The sequence below is a fragment of the Mercenaria mercenaria genome, chromosome 14 (assembly GCF_021730395.1).
Source record: "Mercenaria mercenaria strain notata chromosome 14, MADL_Memer_1, whole genome shotgun sequence".
NCBI classification, from domain to species: domain Eukaryota; kingdom Metazoa; phylum Mollusca; class Bivalvia; order Venerida; family Veneridae; genus Mercenaria; species Mercenaria mercenaria.
The window spans coordinates 3,897,085-3,915,979 of NC_069374.1; the positions used below are offsets into that span (position 1 = coordinate 3,897,085).

General features: G+C 36.4%; 1 protein-coding gene across 2 annotated transcripts; it reads left to right on the forward strand.

Annotated features, from left to right (window-relative positions):
• Positions 1 to 1,297: 1,297 nt before the first annotated feature.
• Positions 1,298 to 17,490, forward strand: LOC123526332 (uncharacterized). 2 transcript variants are annotated; one of them, XM_053522853.1, is made up of 4 exons: positions 1,298 to 3,574; positions 8,054 to 9,290; positions 11,358 to 11,506; positions 14,872 to 17,490. In XM_053522853.1, exons 2-4 carry the CDS (start codon positions 8,060 to 8,062, stop codon positions 15,172 to 15,174), a joined length of 1,683 nt encoding a protein of 560 aa, XP_053378828.1. In that variant the 5' UTR covers positions 1,298 to 3,574; positions 8,054 to 8,059; the 3' UTR covers positions 15,175 to 17,490. The 2 variants fall into 2 exon arrangements, with proteins under 2 accessions (XP_053378828.1, XP_053378829.1); XM_053522854.1 differs by having other exon boundaries at positions 14,882 to 15,016.
• Positions 17,491 to 18,895: the final 1,405 nt, after the last annotated feature.

Genomic DNA, 18,895 nt, shown 5'->3' on the forward strand with positions numbered 1-18,895 from the left:
TCTGAATAATACACAGTGAAGGGTGAAGAAACTGACTAGTTGGTTCTTTTCCCCTTTTTATGTATCTGCATGTCTGAATAATACACTGTTAAGGGGGTAGAAACTGACTAGTTGGTTCTTCCCCCTGTTACATGTACATTTGCATGTCTGAATAATACACTGTGAAGGGGTAAGAAACTGACTAGTTGGTTCCCCCCCCCCCACCCCTTGTATGTATGTATCTGCATGTCTGGATAATACTAGTGAAGTGGGAAGAAACTGTCTAATTGGTATTTCCCCCTTTCATGTATCTGCATGTCTGAGTAATACACAGTAAGGGGGAAGAAACTGACTAATTGGTTCTTTCCCCCCTAGTATGTGTATATCTGCATGTCTGAATAATACACGGTGAAGGGGGAAGTAATTGACTAGTTGGTTTTTCCCCCTTGTATGTTATGTATCTGCATGTCTGAATAATACACTGTAAAGGGGGAATGCATGTCTGAATAATATACGGTGAAAAGGGAAGAAACTGACTAGTTGGTTCTTTCTCCACCCCCCCCCCCCCCCCCAACCCCCAAACCCCTTTTATCTGGATGTCTCAGTAAACACAGTGAAGGGGAAGAGACTGACTAGTTGGTTCTTTCCCCCCTGGTATGTGTATATCTGCATGTATTAATAACACACGGTAAAGGTGATTTTTTGCATAAACAAGGGAGAAAGAAGAATACACTAGGAGGAAAGAACCAACCAGTCAGTTTCTTCTCCCTTCATTGTCTATTAATCACACATGTAGACACATACACTTGTACATACTAGAGGGGAAGAACTAACCAGTCAGTTTCTTCCCCCTTCACCGCCTATAATCCACACATGTAGATACATACACACTAGGGGTAAAAACCAACTTGTCAGTTTCTTCCCCCTTTACTGTACATTAATCACACATGTAAATACATACATTCTAAGCGGGAGAGAACCAAGAAGTCATTTTCTTCCCCCTGTACCACCTATTTTTCACACATGTACATACATACGCACTAGGGGGGAAAGAACCAACCAGTCAGTTTCTTCCCCCTTCATTGCTTATCATTCACACATGCAGGCACGTACAACTAGGGGAAAGAACCAACAAGTCGTTTCTTCCCCTTTCACCGTCCTTTATTCACACATACATGCTAGGGCGAAAGAACTAAACCCGTCAGTTCATCCCCCATCACTACTTTATTCCCCACATGTAGACCCCGTACATACTAGGGGAAAGAACCAACCAGTTTTAGATTCTTCTCCTTCACTGCCTATTATTCACACAGTAGACACATACACTTGTACATGCTAGGTGGGAAAGAGCCAACCAGTCAGTTTCTTCCCCCTTCACCGCCTAAAATTCACACATGTTGATACATACACACTAGGGGGAAAGAACCAAATAGTCAGTGTTTCCCGCATTACTGTACATTAATCACACAATCATGTAGATACTAGGGGGAAAGAACCAACAAGTCAGTTTCTTCCCCTTTCACCATCTATTATTCACACATACATGCTAAGAGGGAAAGAGTCAACCAGTCAGCTGCATCCCCATCACTGCCTATTACTCACACATGTAGACACATACACACTAGGGGGAAAGAACCAACCACTCAGATTTTCCCCTAGTTTTGTTTTGCATAAACAAGGGAAGAAACAACCAGTTATGGGGGGAGCGGGGGAAGGGAGAAAAAAACTTGCTGTGTTTTTTCCCTTGTTTATGCACAAAAACTAGATGCAAAAACAAACCAGGGGGGAGGAAAAAAACAACCGGTTGTTTTTTCTCCCTTGTTTGTGTGCAAAAACTAGGGGAGGGGGAACTAGGGGGTATATCCAACTAGTTGTTTTTTTTTCTCCCTTGTTTATGTACAAAAACTAGGGGGACAACCAACCAAGGGCGAGAAAAAACCAACCGGTTGTTTTTTCTGCCTTGTTTATGTACAAAACTAGGGGCCCCGGGGGAAAAACTAGGAGGGAGAAAAAAAAAACAACCAGTTGTCTTTTTTTCTCCCTTGTTTATGTACAAAAACTAGTGGGGGGAACCATTTGGTTTTTCTCCCTTGTTAATGCACAAAAACTAGGGTGGTGGGAGGGAACAACCGGGAGGGGGAACCAACCAGTTGATTTTTTCCGACTGTTACACCGGAAAAAATATTTTTACGACTTATAAATTTTTACCAAATTTCTGTCTTAAGTATGTTCGAATATTGAAAAGACATTAAAATTGTGTCAAATATATGACAAGGGAAAGGGGTGATTTTGTTTGTATCGTCAAGTGCCTGCCTTCATTCGCTCGTGTGTAAGTCCTAGATGTTTGTGAGCTTTTCTGTTGCATTTTAAATGAATGGACTTATTTAAATATGTAAAAATAATTAAAGACGTTTGCTGCACAGATTGAAGACATATTGAAGTTTAGCATTCTAAGTTAAGCAGAGGAAAATTTGAAGAGCAGTTAATAAACTAAGTGTTTTCCCCCAAAATTTGTCAGACATAAATTATATGAACAAGAACAAGAACAAAGTTTATTTTGTAAATAAAGGCCTCCGGCCCATAATACAATATTACAATAAAACAAATATAATAATATGAGTTGTGCACAGAAATGTAACTATTCATTATCCTTTAGCTTCATAATAGCGTTAACATAAAAAGCAATGTATTTAATTCTATCATCATTTGAAGATTGCATGAGATTAATAAAATGAGGGAATTCGTTTCCACCAGCATACCAGGAATATATAAAAATTTGTCTTTCTTGCCTATATTTGTAACATTTAAAAAATACGTGGAATTCATCTTATATGCATTCAATATCAAAATTAATGAAACAGTATCTACATATTCGATCTTCTCTTGGAATTGCAAAATGGCGACCAGTCTCGATAGCAAATTTATGGCTAGAACATCTAAATCTTGCAAGTGATTTTCTAACATAAAATGGCAAGTTCAAGCACAAATACCTTTCGGGATTTAAACAAGTTTTAAAATGTTTGTATGTATCACAACGAGTCGAGCTATGAATATTTTCATGCCACATTTGATTCATACAGTCAATTAATTTTTGTTTAAAGACGCAAATAAAATTGCTAACATCACCGACCTCTTGACTTAGGTGATTTTGTTTGTATCGTCAAGTGCCTGCCTTCATTCGCTCGTGTGTAAGTCCTAGATGTTTGTGAGCTTTTCTGTTGCATTTTAAATGAATGGACTTATTTAAATATGTAAAAATAATTAAAGACGTTTGCTGCACAGATTGAAGACATATTGAAGTTTAGCATTCTAAGTTAAGCAGAGGAAAATTTGAAGAGCAGTTAATAAACTAAGTGTTTTCCCCAAAAATTTGTCAGACATAAATTATATGAATGAACATTAACTTAATATATAAAGTAATATATTTATCTAATTCAATTCATTATAATCATATCGTGGTTAAATACAATACTGCAATAAACACTACTTCCGTGTTGGATGTACGGTATTAGTACGGTTCAGAGATTACGAACAACCTTAAAATAGTCTCAGTTATATCCCTTAGTTGTTTATACGCCATTTTGCATCACTAAAAGTAAGTAGATATCTATCACTTAACTTTACCTTTGATGTGTGATTTTAGTACTTAAGGATTATTTGACAATACACTGTTTGTGTAGTTTCACTGTATATTTTCTACAAAAACGGACTTGCATTTAACTATTTCATGTGTACTTATTAAGGCCTATGCTATTTTGAAATTATGAATTAGGTGGGTGGGGTACATGATATTATTTCTGAGGAATTTCGAAGTTACTGTAAAACAAACGTCATTCCAATGTGACAATACATCAAAACCATGAAGTGCTGAACTCTTACTTTAATTAAAAAAGTAAAGTGGGAAAAGTTATCAGTATGTTCATGTCACAATTTTCGGGGTAAGTATTCTATGTCATCGTGCATAACTGCGAAAAACTATAACATACATAATAAAGCTAAACTATCCGTGTAAATGAGCTGAGAGCTATTTTTCTATCTCCGTTTATTACTTTTCTAAAAAACACATTACAATTTACCAGGTGTTGGCAAAATTTGTCATTTTTGTGCACATGCCTTTACACATGAAAGAAGTCCGAACTATAGGTATGGTGTGCGAGAAGGGCCTGAGCGCTTACGTAGTGCTCATTTACAGGGATTTTTCCGGTTGTAAACAATATGGCGGCATTTTTGTAAACCAACAAAGAAAAATGTAGAATTTTTGGAATTTAACCCGAATTGAGTCAGATATCAAGGATATAATGTGTACAATATGTTGAGAATATTTATAGTGACTGGAAATTAATCATTTGACGGTGAGCGTTTATCACGGAAAAATACAATAACTGTATAACTGTATAACTGTTATCGAGAATTAATGCCGCGCAAACAGAACAACAAACGAAGGCGCAATAAATCCTCTCCTGGTCACCTTAAAACCAGTAAAAAATACAGAGTTGCAAGTGGAAGCGACAGTGGGGAGGATTCTGAGTATTTTGAACCATTTGACTATCCTGATATCGATATTGATACTGAAACACCCGTTACTTCTTCATCAGTACCAAACATGCGTTCAACAAAAAGTTCATTTAACTGCTACACCCCCTTAACGACCAATAGACGTGTAGAGGCATTACATAGAGGTAATGACCCCACACTCACCCTTTATTATTATGTTTTTATTGGCCTGTGATGTAAACCCAATGAAGTAATTTCACTAAAAGGCAGAGATTAGTATACCTTTATCGAATTAACTGGAACAAACATTACACTTATTGTTTAGAATAATCTTTGATGATGTAATTATTTTGCGATTCCACGGTTGATGTTGTAACCGGAACAAATGAAGGCACTTTCGGTTTGGCACGAGTTTCGTGCCTTTGTCAGAGAAATGGAATCAATAGAAATAAAAATATAAAATGAAAAAGTGGAAAGCCAAATAAACAAATAAACCTCCCCCCCCCCCCCCCACCCCCGCCCCCCAAAAAAAACAAAAAAAAACGGACCGGGGTATTGCCTTATCGGCACTCTGCTACGTATCGGGCAGGATCCAGAGGTGTCGGACACTTCTGACACTAACATAGTGAAAATGGTATTCACTTCGCCGGAGTCGTCACTTCGATTAGAGACGAAACCATAACAAGCAGATATCGATGCAATTCAGTAACTTACTACCTAAGATGGTATTAGATTTCAGTCGATGATAATACAAGCATCTAGAATCAATGGAATTAATTGGTACTCCGGGTCATGGGATAGTGATACTCTTCGCTGACTAGCTGTTCTTCCCGTGACCTTTAACAGTGGCTTTTATATCCTCTAACTACATTCCCACTATATACATTACTTTTTTATACATGAAACAGACTCCATCAGACCATGAGTCCATGTTGAGTCATGCATTTATTTATGATCAATTTTCATGAGAGAAAATGTTAGCTTGCCAAAAGCTAGTTTTGATACTAACCCGTCAAAACCTACCTATTTGAGACAAAACCTGTGTAGTTTATAAAATCCCTGCCCTTTAATTGGTGTCAATGTTATTTACAATATGTATATTAATATTAAACAGAAACGAACGATTAAATACTGTTTCAGAGGACTTACTGCCGAATGTAACCTTGTTGTCCATTCCAAAGTCCGAGTCTCTATTTTGCTCTTAAAAGGCTAACTAATTTTATAGAAAGCAATGAATGTGCATTTAAATGCCTTATTTGACGACTTTTATGTCACAGTAAGCATCTGTTTAAGCAAAATGGTATTACAACAGGCATAGTTATCATTATGTCTGCTTTGAAAACACTATACACACATAGTAAAAAGCAAACTATGAATTAGCTCATGAGTTTTATTTCCCTAAAATGAAAATAGATTCACTCGAAAAATTACAATCAATGCCCATTTACTACAGCAAAAGTATTTATTTTTTGTGAGAATCATGATTTAATCTTGAATGCATTTTTTTTACTGATGTTCATGTTATACATAGTTCTTATATAGACAGTTACTTTGGAACTAAAAATGGAGTCTTACGAAACTTAACATAATGATATTATGCAACTGAAACAAAAAAATAAAGAAAAATGCATAATATTTGCCAAGAAAAACTTTTGTTGATCAATATCTACTTTGATATTCTGTTTCGAAACATACGTAATTTTATGTCTTTTGATAGGATGACAAGTACCTGCTAAAGAAAAGTTAAAGTGCAAGAATTATCTTATAAATTTATCTTATCCAATAATCATCTATTTTACCCTTTTGTACTACTCTTTTCACATTTTATCTGTACAATTAAAAATTAAATCTGCCAGAAAAAAAAACGTAAAAAAAACTTGCTAATATCAGAAGATTACTAAATTGTATAAGAGGCTATAACTGATTAAATCTTCCTTTTTAGCTCACCTGAGCCGAGCCAAAGGCTCAGGGTGAGCGCACCATCCGTCGTCCGCCCGTCCGTCCGTCGTCCGTACACAAATTCCTACAAACAACGTCTCCTAAACCGTTAGACCAATTTTGATGACACTTCACAGGGATGTTTCTTGGATGGTCTTCTTTGAAAATTGTTCAAAGAATTGAATTCCATGTAGAACTCTGGTTGCCATGGAAACCGAAAGGAAAAACTTGAAAAATCTTCTTGTCCAAAACCACTGGTCATATGGCTTTTATATTTGGTATAAAGCATCATCAAGTGGTCCTCTACCAAGTTTGTTTAAATTATTCCTCTAGGGTCAAATATGGCCCCGCCCTGGGGGTCACATGATTTACTTAGACTTATATAGGGAAAACTTTGAAAATCTTCTTGTCCAAAACCACAAGGCATAGAGCCTTAATATTTTGCATGTGACATCATATGATGGTCCTCAATAAAGATTGTTCAAATTATGCCACTAGGGTGAAAAGAGGCCCCGCCCCGAAGGTCTCAAGTTTTACATAGACTTAAATAGGAAAAAATTAAAGATCTTCTTGTCTGAAACAACAAGACCTAGGCCTTTGATGTTTGGTATGTAGCATTGCCTTGTGGTTCTCTATCAAGATTGTTCAAATTACGTCCCTTTGGTGAAAAGAGGCTCCGTCCCGGAAGTCCCAAGTTTTACATAGACTTGTATAGGGAAAACATTTAAACATCTTCTTGTCTTAAACTGCAAGGCCTAGGCTTTTGATTTTTGGTATGTTGCATTGTCTAGTGGTCCTTTGCCAAGACTGTTCAAATTGTGCCTCTTGGGTAAAAAGAGGCCCTGCCCTAAGGGTCCAAAATTTAACATAGACTTACATAGGAAAACCTTTTAAAAATCTTCTTGACTGAAAGTCCAAGGCCAAGGCTTTTGATATTCAGTATGTAGCATTGCCTAGTGGCTCTCTAACAAGAGTGTTCAAGTTGTGCGCCTGGGGTTAAAAGAGGCCCTGCCCCAAGGGTCACACAGTTTTTATATGAGTTATATAGGAAAAAATACTTCAAAAATTATCTGATCATATTTCCTAGGCTGTTTAATTCTAATTATCTTATGACCCAAAGTAATTAGGAGTTACTTGACTGTAACGTTGACCTACTGGTTAGTTTGTTTAGATACAGCCTTGAAATGTGTATGATATGTACAGTTTTGCACACCAATCTTAAAACTGACTTCAGTAATCATGAATATGACCTACAGACCTATCTTCTTGTTTTTTAAGATAAGCCTTGAAATGAGGATGACATGTATAGTTTTGCATGCCGATCTTTAAACAGACTTTCACTGACCGTCAGTGTGACCTACTGACCTACTCTCTTATTTTCTCAGCTACAGCAAAAGGATTTAGACCACCTGTAATATTTTGTTTACAGATTTAAAAAGTAATCTTGCATAATCTTTAGCTTGACCCACTCTCCTGATTTTCTTGTTTTTAAAGCTTTAGCTAAGAAATATGTTCAAGCAAACAACTCTACTCAGGTGAGCGATATAGGGCCATCATGGCCCTCTTGATTAAAAAGAATAACTATTTTTTTAGAAATTATTTCTTCTATATTCACTGATAAAATTCCTTTTTTATGTTTTAGAATGTGATGGAACGTGCATTACAAAATGAAGAAAAACTTTCTCCACTAATAGAAGGTATAGTCAAGTCAGTGCAGAAAGAAACTAAATGTGAGAGAGCAAACCTGATTCGTAATGCAATTGAATTCCATTTAAAGACTTGGCTGGATGCGGTAGAAAATACAAATACTTTATTTAAGTTATCGGAACTGATTCACGCAGGAAGTTATGCTGAGGGGACTAAAATAATACATCCTGATGAGTTCGACTTTTTAGCTGTAATAGATGACTTGTCGCAACCAGATTCTGTAATTATAGATAACAATGCAAGTAACTTTCAGGAAGGTTTAGTCAAAGTTGCAGTTGCAGACGACAGATTAAAATCAAGATGGAACACGCTCTGTAAAAACGGGCATCTGCAATGTTTCCAAAGTGTCGATTATCCAAAAAACAAGGGCGAATATAGATTCGGACATGTTTTCATTTCAACACTGTGGGAGAAAATTCGAAATGGGAATAAGATAGGGCTGACTGACGTATCGCTAACCGACATAGCGTGTAAAGTTCAATTACAAACAGTGAACAATATCCCCTTATTTTTAAAAGGAGCCGAATATAGTACACCTAACATTTTCATCGAATTTGAACTGGAAAACAGAGAAATATCTGTAGATTTATCCCTTGCAATAAGATATCATAACATTGAAGATTGTTTCAAAGCAGAAGACTGTGTAGGCCCAGCTTTTGCAGAACTTGTTTTAAGTCGCAAGTCTCTGTTGCTTGTTGCGACAAGAAACAATTTCGATGTTAAGGTGACTGTGACTGAAGCTGAGGTTCAATACATGCAGTCTGTAATGAAACAAGAGCACAAAGTCATCTATATATTCATGAAATATATTACGAAATTATACTGTGATCACCTCTTCCGCCTTCCATCGTTTACGTCATACATGCTGAAAACAGTTTGTATTCACCATGATATTAAGTGCAAAAATAAAAACAGAACTGTCGCAGAATGTCTCAAATCTGTGATAAAGGAACTAGATGTGTGCACCCGACAGGAATACGTTATTAGTTTAGTGAATAGGCATATTCGCCTTCGATCTAAGACCTTCGTAGAAGAGAAAACAATCAACAGAAAATCTATGCTTAACGGAATGAGGAAACTCTGGCAGTTACCAGACAAAATCAGTACCGTTAATGAGTTTGATGCATTTTTGAGGCACCTGATTCAACAAGAGAGACAGAGTAGAGATGAGGGTATGTTATGTTGTATTATTATTTTGTACGTCAATGTAGGGTAAATGTATGGGTTTTTTGTGTTATAACAGCTGCAGAACCCCAAAGGATTCTGAAGATGTTAAAACACTATAACGCTATTCTAGCATAAAATGCTTAAGAACCAAATAAATGAATATGTTTTCTCTCAATATCACTAAATTTCCATGAAATGCGCGGTAAAAATTACGTTGTCTTTTCACGTTGAAGTCATTTCCTTTTGAACTATCCCCTTTGGAGCCTTAATACGTTTACGCTTTGCCACAGTACCCGCACAAATAAATGGTGTTTTAACAGCACGCGAGCGTGAGAATCACTGTTAACACACGTTTTCTCTCCTATTAAAACATCCCCTAAAAGTGGCAAAACATCTGTTTTATGCTAGAATACGTCCTCGGATTATTTCTGCTCCAATTAAAACTGGTCGATATTTGATGAAACGTGACAGAATTAATGACTATGGATTTATAATTCATATAGTCTATCTTCACTACACAATTATGCAATGATTCGACCTTATTGTGTTTTTAACCAATAAGAAGGTAATTTTTGTAATATGTTTAACATCAATTTTATTGAACTCCTTTAGAAACAAATTAAAACCAAAATAAATATTAGTTGACTCAGTGAGCTAAAGAAAACTTTTGAAAATACAAATATTTACAGAAAACACTACAATGTGTTAACAAAATGTTTAATCAGACTCAATCAATGTATGTATGGAAAGAATTGGGAAAACAGTGATTTTGACAAATCTTGTTAATGACATATTTTGGCAGTTATTTATGCCCTATTATCACAGCTAAAGCCTAAAACTATATTTTTTTTTTTTTGTTATTTTTATACTTTCTTCATTTTAGCTTACAAATCAATATTAAAACAAAACCACCTTAGTAATATGTAAGTTTCTTTTAAAAAAAAGGCATGTAAGAATTTCGTCTAATTTAAACTCCTGACATTAATTAGGAGAAAAAACGGGTCTCATAAATATTCACATGTGAGTGCACATTGTGAAAGGCTTATTATTCGACATGTGGTACCAGGATTTCATTGGTATTGGTTCTTCTTCAGAAACTCTCAAAGGGATATTGACCGGAGCAGGGGTATTCATAAAGTGAAACTGTGCATTTCATTGCAGTGTTCTAGTCATTTCGACAGAGTTATAGTCCATAGAAAACGTCACATGCTAAGTCTATGAGGATGGCGGCATAACTATGTTTTTCAAAGTTCTGTTTCATATTTTTATTTTTTTAATATTACAAGATAGTATGTTTTTTGTTGTTGTTTTTTTTTTTTTGGTGGGGGGGGGGGGGGGAGATAGTGGGGATCACTTACCAAACATTGGACTCTTCGTCTGTCTAGTAATGGTCTCTACGGTGGCACTTGTTTAGCTAGGGGTATGCGGTTACGTGTAAGGCTGTTATGTCACTAATATACAATATGTAGCAATTAAACACACCTTGCCAAATGGGCCTATAAGTCACCAGTAAATGCAATACCAAGAACATACGTTATGTCACATGAAAAGAACATTTTTGTCTGAAACTATACAGAGAGATAATAAATACTTTCAATATCATACTGAATACAACATAGTGAATACAAAGACTTAACAGTTGTGATCAGTTATTTTCGGAACATGAATGTAAACACATATAAATGCATATAAATATACTGAAAATACTGAAGTAAATTTTCTACTTATATTATTTGGTTTTTATTTATCTTGTGTTATATTTTGCTTTTCTCCTCCTTAATCTAGACCAGAGATCTCTGAAAGTGATGTAATTTATTTTAACAATATTTTCAAATAGGAAACCTTTATGTTTTCTGGTATTATTAATTTCTACATAATTTCTACGGAATGAGAGGGATATGACACAATGTTTAGCTTCTGAAGTACAGTGTGTCAACCTAGGTGGGCGACTTCATGTATGTTCATAACTCGATATCTCTTATTTGATATTTTCATATCACCTTTCAGGAAGGAGTGCAGATGTATTCAGAATCACAAGACATTTACGTTTAAAATTGTGTTTTTCTTTTAAGAGAAACGCCTACTGCAGCAGGAATGGGGTCAGTTCAACCAAAGTACAGTTTCAAAGTTTATTGACATGGGTTTCGAACCTGAAGCAGTTCACAAGGCTATGAGAGCAAGTTACTACGATCCTGATATGGCAGTTGAATATTTAAAGAATGTATGTACATTGTGTTTTATTTTCAAATTTGAACAGCTGTTAAGTATGTTTAGTCATCGTAAGAAAATGGTGACAACATTTCAGACTGATTATGTATCAAGCGGAAAAGAATAGTGTTAAAAAATGTGAATAAAAGGCATAACTTTGCTAATTAGAATAAATCAGTTTATTAGCCGAATATCTGATTTTCATGAAACATGTTAGTAATTTGAATAAGAAATAATGAAACCCATTTCTAATTTCAAAATATTATGGGTAAGTGAGGTTTCAGTTGATGTCTAAAGACTCCCATTCAGTGTCTAACATTCTTTGAACATATCTATTAACAAACACATACAAACATATATAGTCAACTCCCAAGACTCATACGACCACTACAGTTCGAGTATGATAATTTTTTGAAGTGATTCCATATTTTGACCCTCCAATGAAAATGTTTCTTTCGTCAAACACGATTCCCACTTTTTCTCAGATCTGTTTGTGGCACGTTGGATAAGGGACCAATCTGACTAAAGTACATCTCCAATTAATACTACGCACATTGGATCGGATCACGCGTTATTGATAGCCTCGTTCTGACGACCTTTCCGCTAAGTAAATCAGAGCCTTACTTGCATTTTGCATATGAAAGTTTAGTTTAAAAAATCTATATTTAGCCTTGGTTTTTCATATTTACAATTCTTATGACGACCACATTGCGACTAAGCCCTCATGTTTGAGAGAAATCATATGTCATGGTACGGACTTGGTCACGTAAGGTGTAAGACAGCCGGTTAGCTCAGTTGGTAGGGCACTCGCCCTGTAAGCGAGGGGTCCAGGGTTCGGGCTCCGATCTGACTGTACATGTTTCTAACCCTTTGACATTCGACACTATTTTGATGGTTCAGTCAAATACTTGTTGAATAAAGTCGTTTGATTGGTTCAAATAAAAGTAGACTTGCGAAAATAAAAATACCAAAGACGAATGTGAATGGGCCATTCTCAGATCTTCGTTTAGAAGATCAAGTACTTTAGTCAGATTAGATAAGGGCCATTTTTAAACTGCAGTCCTTGGATTTCTGTTGATTTTAGATATAAAAAGGAAGACGAGGTATTTAGTCATTTTATGTCCTAATTTGAACATGGATTTAAACAAATATTTTCAGAATTAGATGGAAACGATACTTTTTTGCAACTGGTTCTGCTACAATTAACGGATCAAGTTTTAGATCTCTCCTAAGTTACATATTACACTTTTGGAATTACCAATTTCTACCTGCAAGGCAAGACAGTATAATTTTGTATAATATTTTCGTACCAGTCCGCATTTTGACAAAGTTTTTTTAGATAGGTCTTTGAAACTTTCAACACTTGTGTACCATCAACATGTCCAGTTTGAGGCAAGTGTACATATCTCCATCTAGGAGTTTGACTGAAAAAATGGCCCCTTTTAACTTGGGTTAAGTTTTTATGCCCCCGAAGGGAGGCATATTAGTTTTCAACTGTCCGTCCGTTCGTTAGTTAGTTAGTTAGTAGTTAGTTCGTTCGTTCGTTCGTTCGTCACAACGTTAACTTTTTGCATGAAGGCACTTTACTCGCGAACCACTGCACCCAGAACCTTCAAACTTCACATACTGATAGTACTAATTGAGTACACTATCCCTACTGACTTTGGGGTCACCAGATCAAAGGTCAAGGTCACAGGGGCCAACGTTAACTTTTTGCATGAAGGCACTTTACTCGCGAACCACTTCACCCAGGACCTTAAAACTTTACATGCTGATAGTCCTTCTTGAGTACACCACCCCTACTAACATTGGGGTCACCAGGTCAAAGTTCAAGGTCACAGAGGCCAACGTTAACTTTTTGCATGAAGGCACTTTAGTCACGAACCACTTCACTCAGGACCTTCAAACTTCATTTGCAGATAGTACTTATTAAGTTCATCACCCCTACTGACTTTGGGGTCACTAGGTCAAAGGTCAAGGTTACAGGGGCCAACGTTAACTTTTTGCATGAAGGTACTTTACTCGCGAACCACTTCACCCAGGACCTTCGAACTTCACATGCTGATAGTACTTATTGAGTACACTATCCCTACTGACTTTGGGATCACCAGGTCAAAGGTCAAGGTCACAGGGGCCAACGTTAACTTTTTACATGAAGGCACTTTACTCGGGAACCACTGCACCCAGGACCTTCAAACGTCACATACTGATAGTACTTATTGAGTACACCACTCCTACTGACTTTAGGGTCACCAGATCAAAGGTCAAGGTCAGAGGGGCCAACATTAACTTTTTGCATGAAGGCACTTTACTCGCGAACCACTTCACCCAGGACCTTCAAACTTTACATGCTGATAGTATTTTATGAGTACACCGACCCTACTGACTTTGGGGTCACCAGGTCTAGGCCACAGGGGCCAACGTTAACTTTTTGCATGAAGGCACTTTACATGCGAACCACTGCACCCAGGACCTTCAAACTTCACATGCTGATAGTACTTATTGAGTACACCACCCCTACTGACTTTGGGGTCACCAGATCAAAGGTCAAGGTGCTGCGGGGGCATTTGTCACCATTAGTGACAGCTCTTGTTTCGTACTAGTTTACATTTTGTGTAAAGTGTTTGACATATTTATCGCTTCTTTATTACCAGAAACATTGTAATATTATTTCGATTATTATTGTAAATTGAAAAAGGTTGTCACAATTATTTGTCAGAACTTTTCCAAACTTACCTGTGCGTAATTACATATATGTTTTCAAACCCACCCGCTTATCTCAGTAGGTAAGAGCGTTGGTCTACGGATCGCAGGGTCGTGAGTTCGATCCTCGGGCGGGACGTATGTTCTCCATGACTATTTGATAAACGCCATTGTGTCTGAAATCATTAGTCCTCCACCTCTGATTCAAATGTGGAAGTTGGTAGTTACTTGCGGAGAACAGGTTTGTACTGGTACAGAATCCATGAACACTGGTTAGTTTAACTGCTCGCCGTTACATGACTGAAATACTGTTGAAAAACGGCGTTAAACCCAAAACAAACAAACAAACAAACATATATGTTTTCAGTGTTCGTCATAGATGTGTGTAAGCTTGTTATATTATGATGATGGTCAAGTACATGTAATCAGTAGTGCACTACCAGTCTTCAGTCGTATTGTCTAAATAAGATGAACTCACCGGCGGCAATAATAACAGCAACGAAGCTCTTTTCCAAACTTTATAACGGATCCAAAATGAGATGTGCACAAATCATAATCGCAATATGCGGCTATGTCGTGAACATATACAAAATGAAAGTACGTATTATATTTCATCAAACCTTTAGATATTTCGTCAGCAAGTATATCGTGAATCGATTTCTTTCTTTTTTTCAGGGTATTCCAGAACACCTTGACGTCGATCCCAAGGACACAGGAATATGGCGTGAGACTTCGTATCGCGAGTCTTTCCTTTTAGCGCCAACAGTTTTCGAACAGACCGACAATCCAGCACAAACCATGCATGATGCAGAATCCCGTCGGATTTCATCTGGTGGATTTACACGTTTAGCATCAACTGCTTCAGCACAGGCAACAGATCAAGCACAGGACGAGGTGGAGAATTCCCTCAAAACTCAAAACTCATCTGACGGACAAAACATGGCTTCTTGTGAAATATTGTACCAAAGGCAAAAATAATTGTAAAGATGTGTTAACATTAAGAACTTGGTTCATAGGTTAGATTTAACGCTATCTGTTCCAGGACAGGCAGTTTACTATGGGGAATCTTCTGAAATTTCGAGCTACACCTCGACGTGTGTACACAGCACGACCACTAGTAAATCAAGAGCAAGTAAAGATGTTTGCAAAGTTCAATTAATCGACAAAACTTGTCTACTTGTGAAATACTTTACCATCGAAGGCAAAACGTAGAGGAAAAATGTATCACTTGTGAATAATGTCTCAGGTAGCAGCAAACAACAACAACACTTTTAGTTGTTTAACCTTGTAAAGAGATCCGGTTGTCTTTAAGAAAGTCCTTCTGTTTTATGCCTTTTGAATAATCTATTCAAATGTATGCATAACTGCTTATTTCTATGCAACATTCTAACGAGCCGATCCACTTACCTCAATAGAGAGCAGATCTACGGATCGCGAGATCGCGAGTTCAGTCCACGGGTGTGGCGCATGTACTCCGTGACGATTTTATTAGAAATATTGTGTCTGAAATCATTCGTCATTCTCCTCTGATTCATTAAGTTGGCTGTCATTTGCACAGAACGGATTTGTACTGCTACAGAATCTAACCATTGGTTAGGTTAACTGCCTGCTGTTGATTAAACTTAATAACTGAAATTAGGCCATGGTAATCTGTAAATAGCCAATCGCAAAGCAGTGTTATACTCATATACTTTACGTGGATGTGATGCACATATATTGTTTCAGGACTATATTTAGACTAAGCCGTGTTCCTTTTATAGAAGATTGACGGGTATCATTGCTTTCGTAAACTTTGCAAAGACATCCAATAAAAGATATACTTTACCAAAAATATTTCATTCACGTACTGGCAATATTCGTAATGGATGAAGGATGTGGGAAGGAGAGTCTATTCATGTGCACTAAAGTTTCAAAAAGTATCCCGTGTCATACATATTATAGTGAGGCAACTTTGAAAAGGAGATATTATGATAATGTTTATGTAGTCAACGTTCAATAATATTGGAGTTGATGGAAAGATGGATAAGTTAATGGAAGATATAGATCTCCCTGTCGTCTTGATTCCTAATTGAGTTTCCGAAAGAAATATTTCCTATATTTAAGTTTGGATGCATTATTGCAACCTATATGGTCCGAGAGCTCACGGACTTTTATTGCAACAATTGAGGCCAAAAGAAGTTTATACATTTTTGGAAACAATATTTCATATCCTCCATGAAAACCCATTTCTTAAGTGTCAAAGCCGTGCCTATCTATATTTTGTTCACTGATGTTTGTGATAGGGGAGGTAAAACTCACTTGTAAAAATATTAGGGGGTAGGGTAAAGTTTACGTCTACCAGTTATTTTACTGATTAATTACAGGAACTATCTGATTGTCAGTAAATGTATGTATGTATGTTCCACAATGACAGCAATAAGTAATTCATCAAAAAGGACTGAAGGACAAACTGGATATTCAAGGTCAAAGGTCAGATTTATGTAAAAATCACAAAATTGGCATATTTGAAATTTATTTTTATTCTTAAAAATTAGTTTGTTATCATAAGATACTCATCTTTATTTATGTAATGTGTATATATCAGCCAAAATCAGAAATGTAAATTTTTTTGCAAAAAGTCAACGTAAACCCTGATAATTGAAGGTCAAACTTTATTTTTATGTAAAAATGTGAAAATTGTTACCTTAACTTTTTCTAATCTGTTTAAAATGTTTTCACATTAATAGTCATTGGAGTTAATTCGTTTTAATGTTTGTATGTCAGGCAAAGTCAGCAGTGCAGATGTAACCCCAAAACTGTCAAGAGTAAAGCTAATATCAAGGGCCAAACGTCAAATTTGTGTGAAAAATCGCATGAATAGCTTCCAGTTTGAAAAATAATAGATATATTTTAATCATTATAAGTAATTTCTCGTGATTTATTTTGATGTAAATATGTCTCACAATGTCAATAATAAAGATATCGTCTAAAATCAGACGTAATATTAAGGGTCAAAGGTCATTTTCAAGTAAAAGAATGAAACAATAGCTCTTTAACGTTCTCTTTATTAACAATATCTTGACGATCTAGTCAATGATATCAGTTCATTTTAATATATAAATGTTAGGCGATGTCTGGTATTCACATATAATTTCAAAACATTCAAATTCAACCATAATATGAAAGGTCAAAGGTCAAAAAGTGAGTAAAATGTTGCAATAATATCACCTATTTGTAATAATTTTTATTGCTTAAAAGTATTTGTTTTGTCATTTCAGTAACTGATCATTGTTCATTTTACTGTATATATGTCAGACGATGTCATGGAAGAGATAATAAGTCAAGGTCAAACCTGTTATTAAAGGTCAGAGGTCATTTTTGTGTAAAAGATCAAAATGTAGCATACTTACTCATTACTTTGTTCAAAAATAGCTTGTTGTTATAATTCATTGTTAGAAATTTATTTTAATGTGTACATGTCAAGCAAGGTCAGCAATGTAGGTTTTATCCTAATAAGTCAAAGCCAGCCCTTTTTATCAAAGGTCAAAGGTCAAATTTGTGTGAAAATTCGCAAAAACAGCATTTTTGCAATGATTTTTCTTTATTGTTTTAGGGTATTTTTGTCAACACTAGTAACTGATCATTATTCATTTTAAAGTATATATAACAGGTGATATCATTCTTCCTTAATTATGAAAAATCAGTCGTTGTCAAACCTGACATTAAAGGTCAAAGGAGAGGGTCTTCAAGAAACTTGCCATTATGAAAAAATGGCTTGAACAAGTTGCGGAGCAAATGAAATTACGTTAAGTCTGCACAGGCACCGTACGGCCCATAGCCGAGTACGCATCAGCCTCAAGGGTAACTTCTTCCAAAATCAGTAAAGATAAATGGACAAGGTTCAAAATTCAGGCCGGAGGATAATTCTCGGAGCAATGAAAACAACTCCAAGTAAAGAAATGAAAAAGACATCCAACATTGAGCCATTAGAGACAAGAAGAGAGTACAAAGCCCTTTTGCAGGTAGAGAAGGCAAAGAGACTAACATCACATCCATTCAATTCAAAACTCGAGAGCAGAACTAAGAACAGACTGAAACGACAGAGTCTCGACCATATCGTCAAAGGACTGCAGAAAGGAAAACCAGCAGCACTGGACACAGAGACAGAGCCGCTTGTGCCTGATGAATGGGTTCCTAGACAATGTGCTCCAAAGATCAGATTGAAGAAGCCAGGAGCAGAAGAAAATGGAAAACAATATCAGGCCCACCAACAATCTTTTACGCTAGAAATGATCAATGACCGCTATCCAGCGCACTCGTACATCCAAGCATATACCGATGGATCAGTGGAAAAAGCAGTTCCAAATGCTGGAAGTGTTGCCTACATCAGATTCTCTCACACTCTCTCATCCAGTCGGCAAGAGATTCTCAAACTTTATAGGAGAGACTCAAGCCCCCATTTCGGCCACACCCTAACTATATGCGCGAGGAGAAAATAGACAAAATATTGTTTTCCTGACAGACTCCAAGTGAGCTCTTCAGACTCTCTCAGCAGGTCCATCAGACATCTTAACGAGACAGCTGTTGGAAATGTGGGCATAGACGAAGATGAAGCTGCGGACAAACTTGCAAAGGAAGCAGCCAAGCAAATACAGTCCCAAACTTCCAACTTCATACAGAGAATCTCAGATTCTGCGGAAGAACGGATTTGCGTCAAACT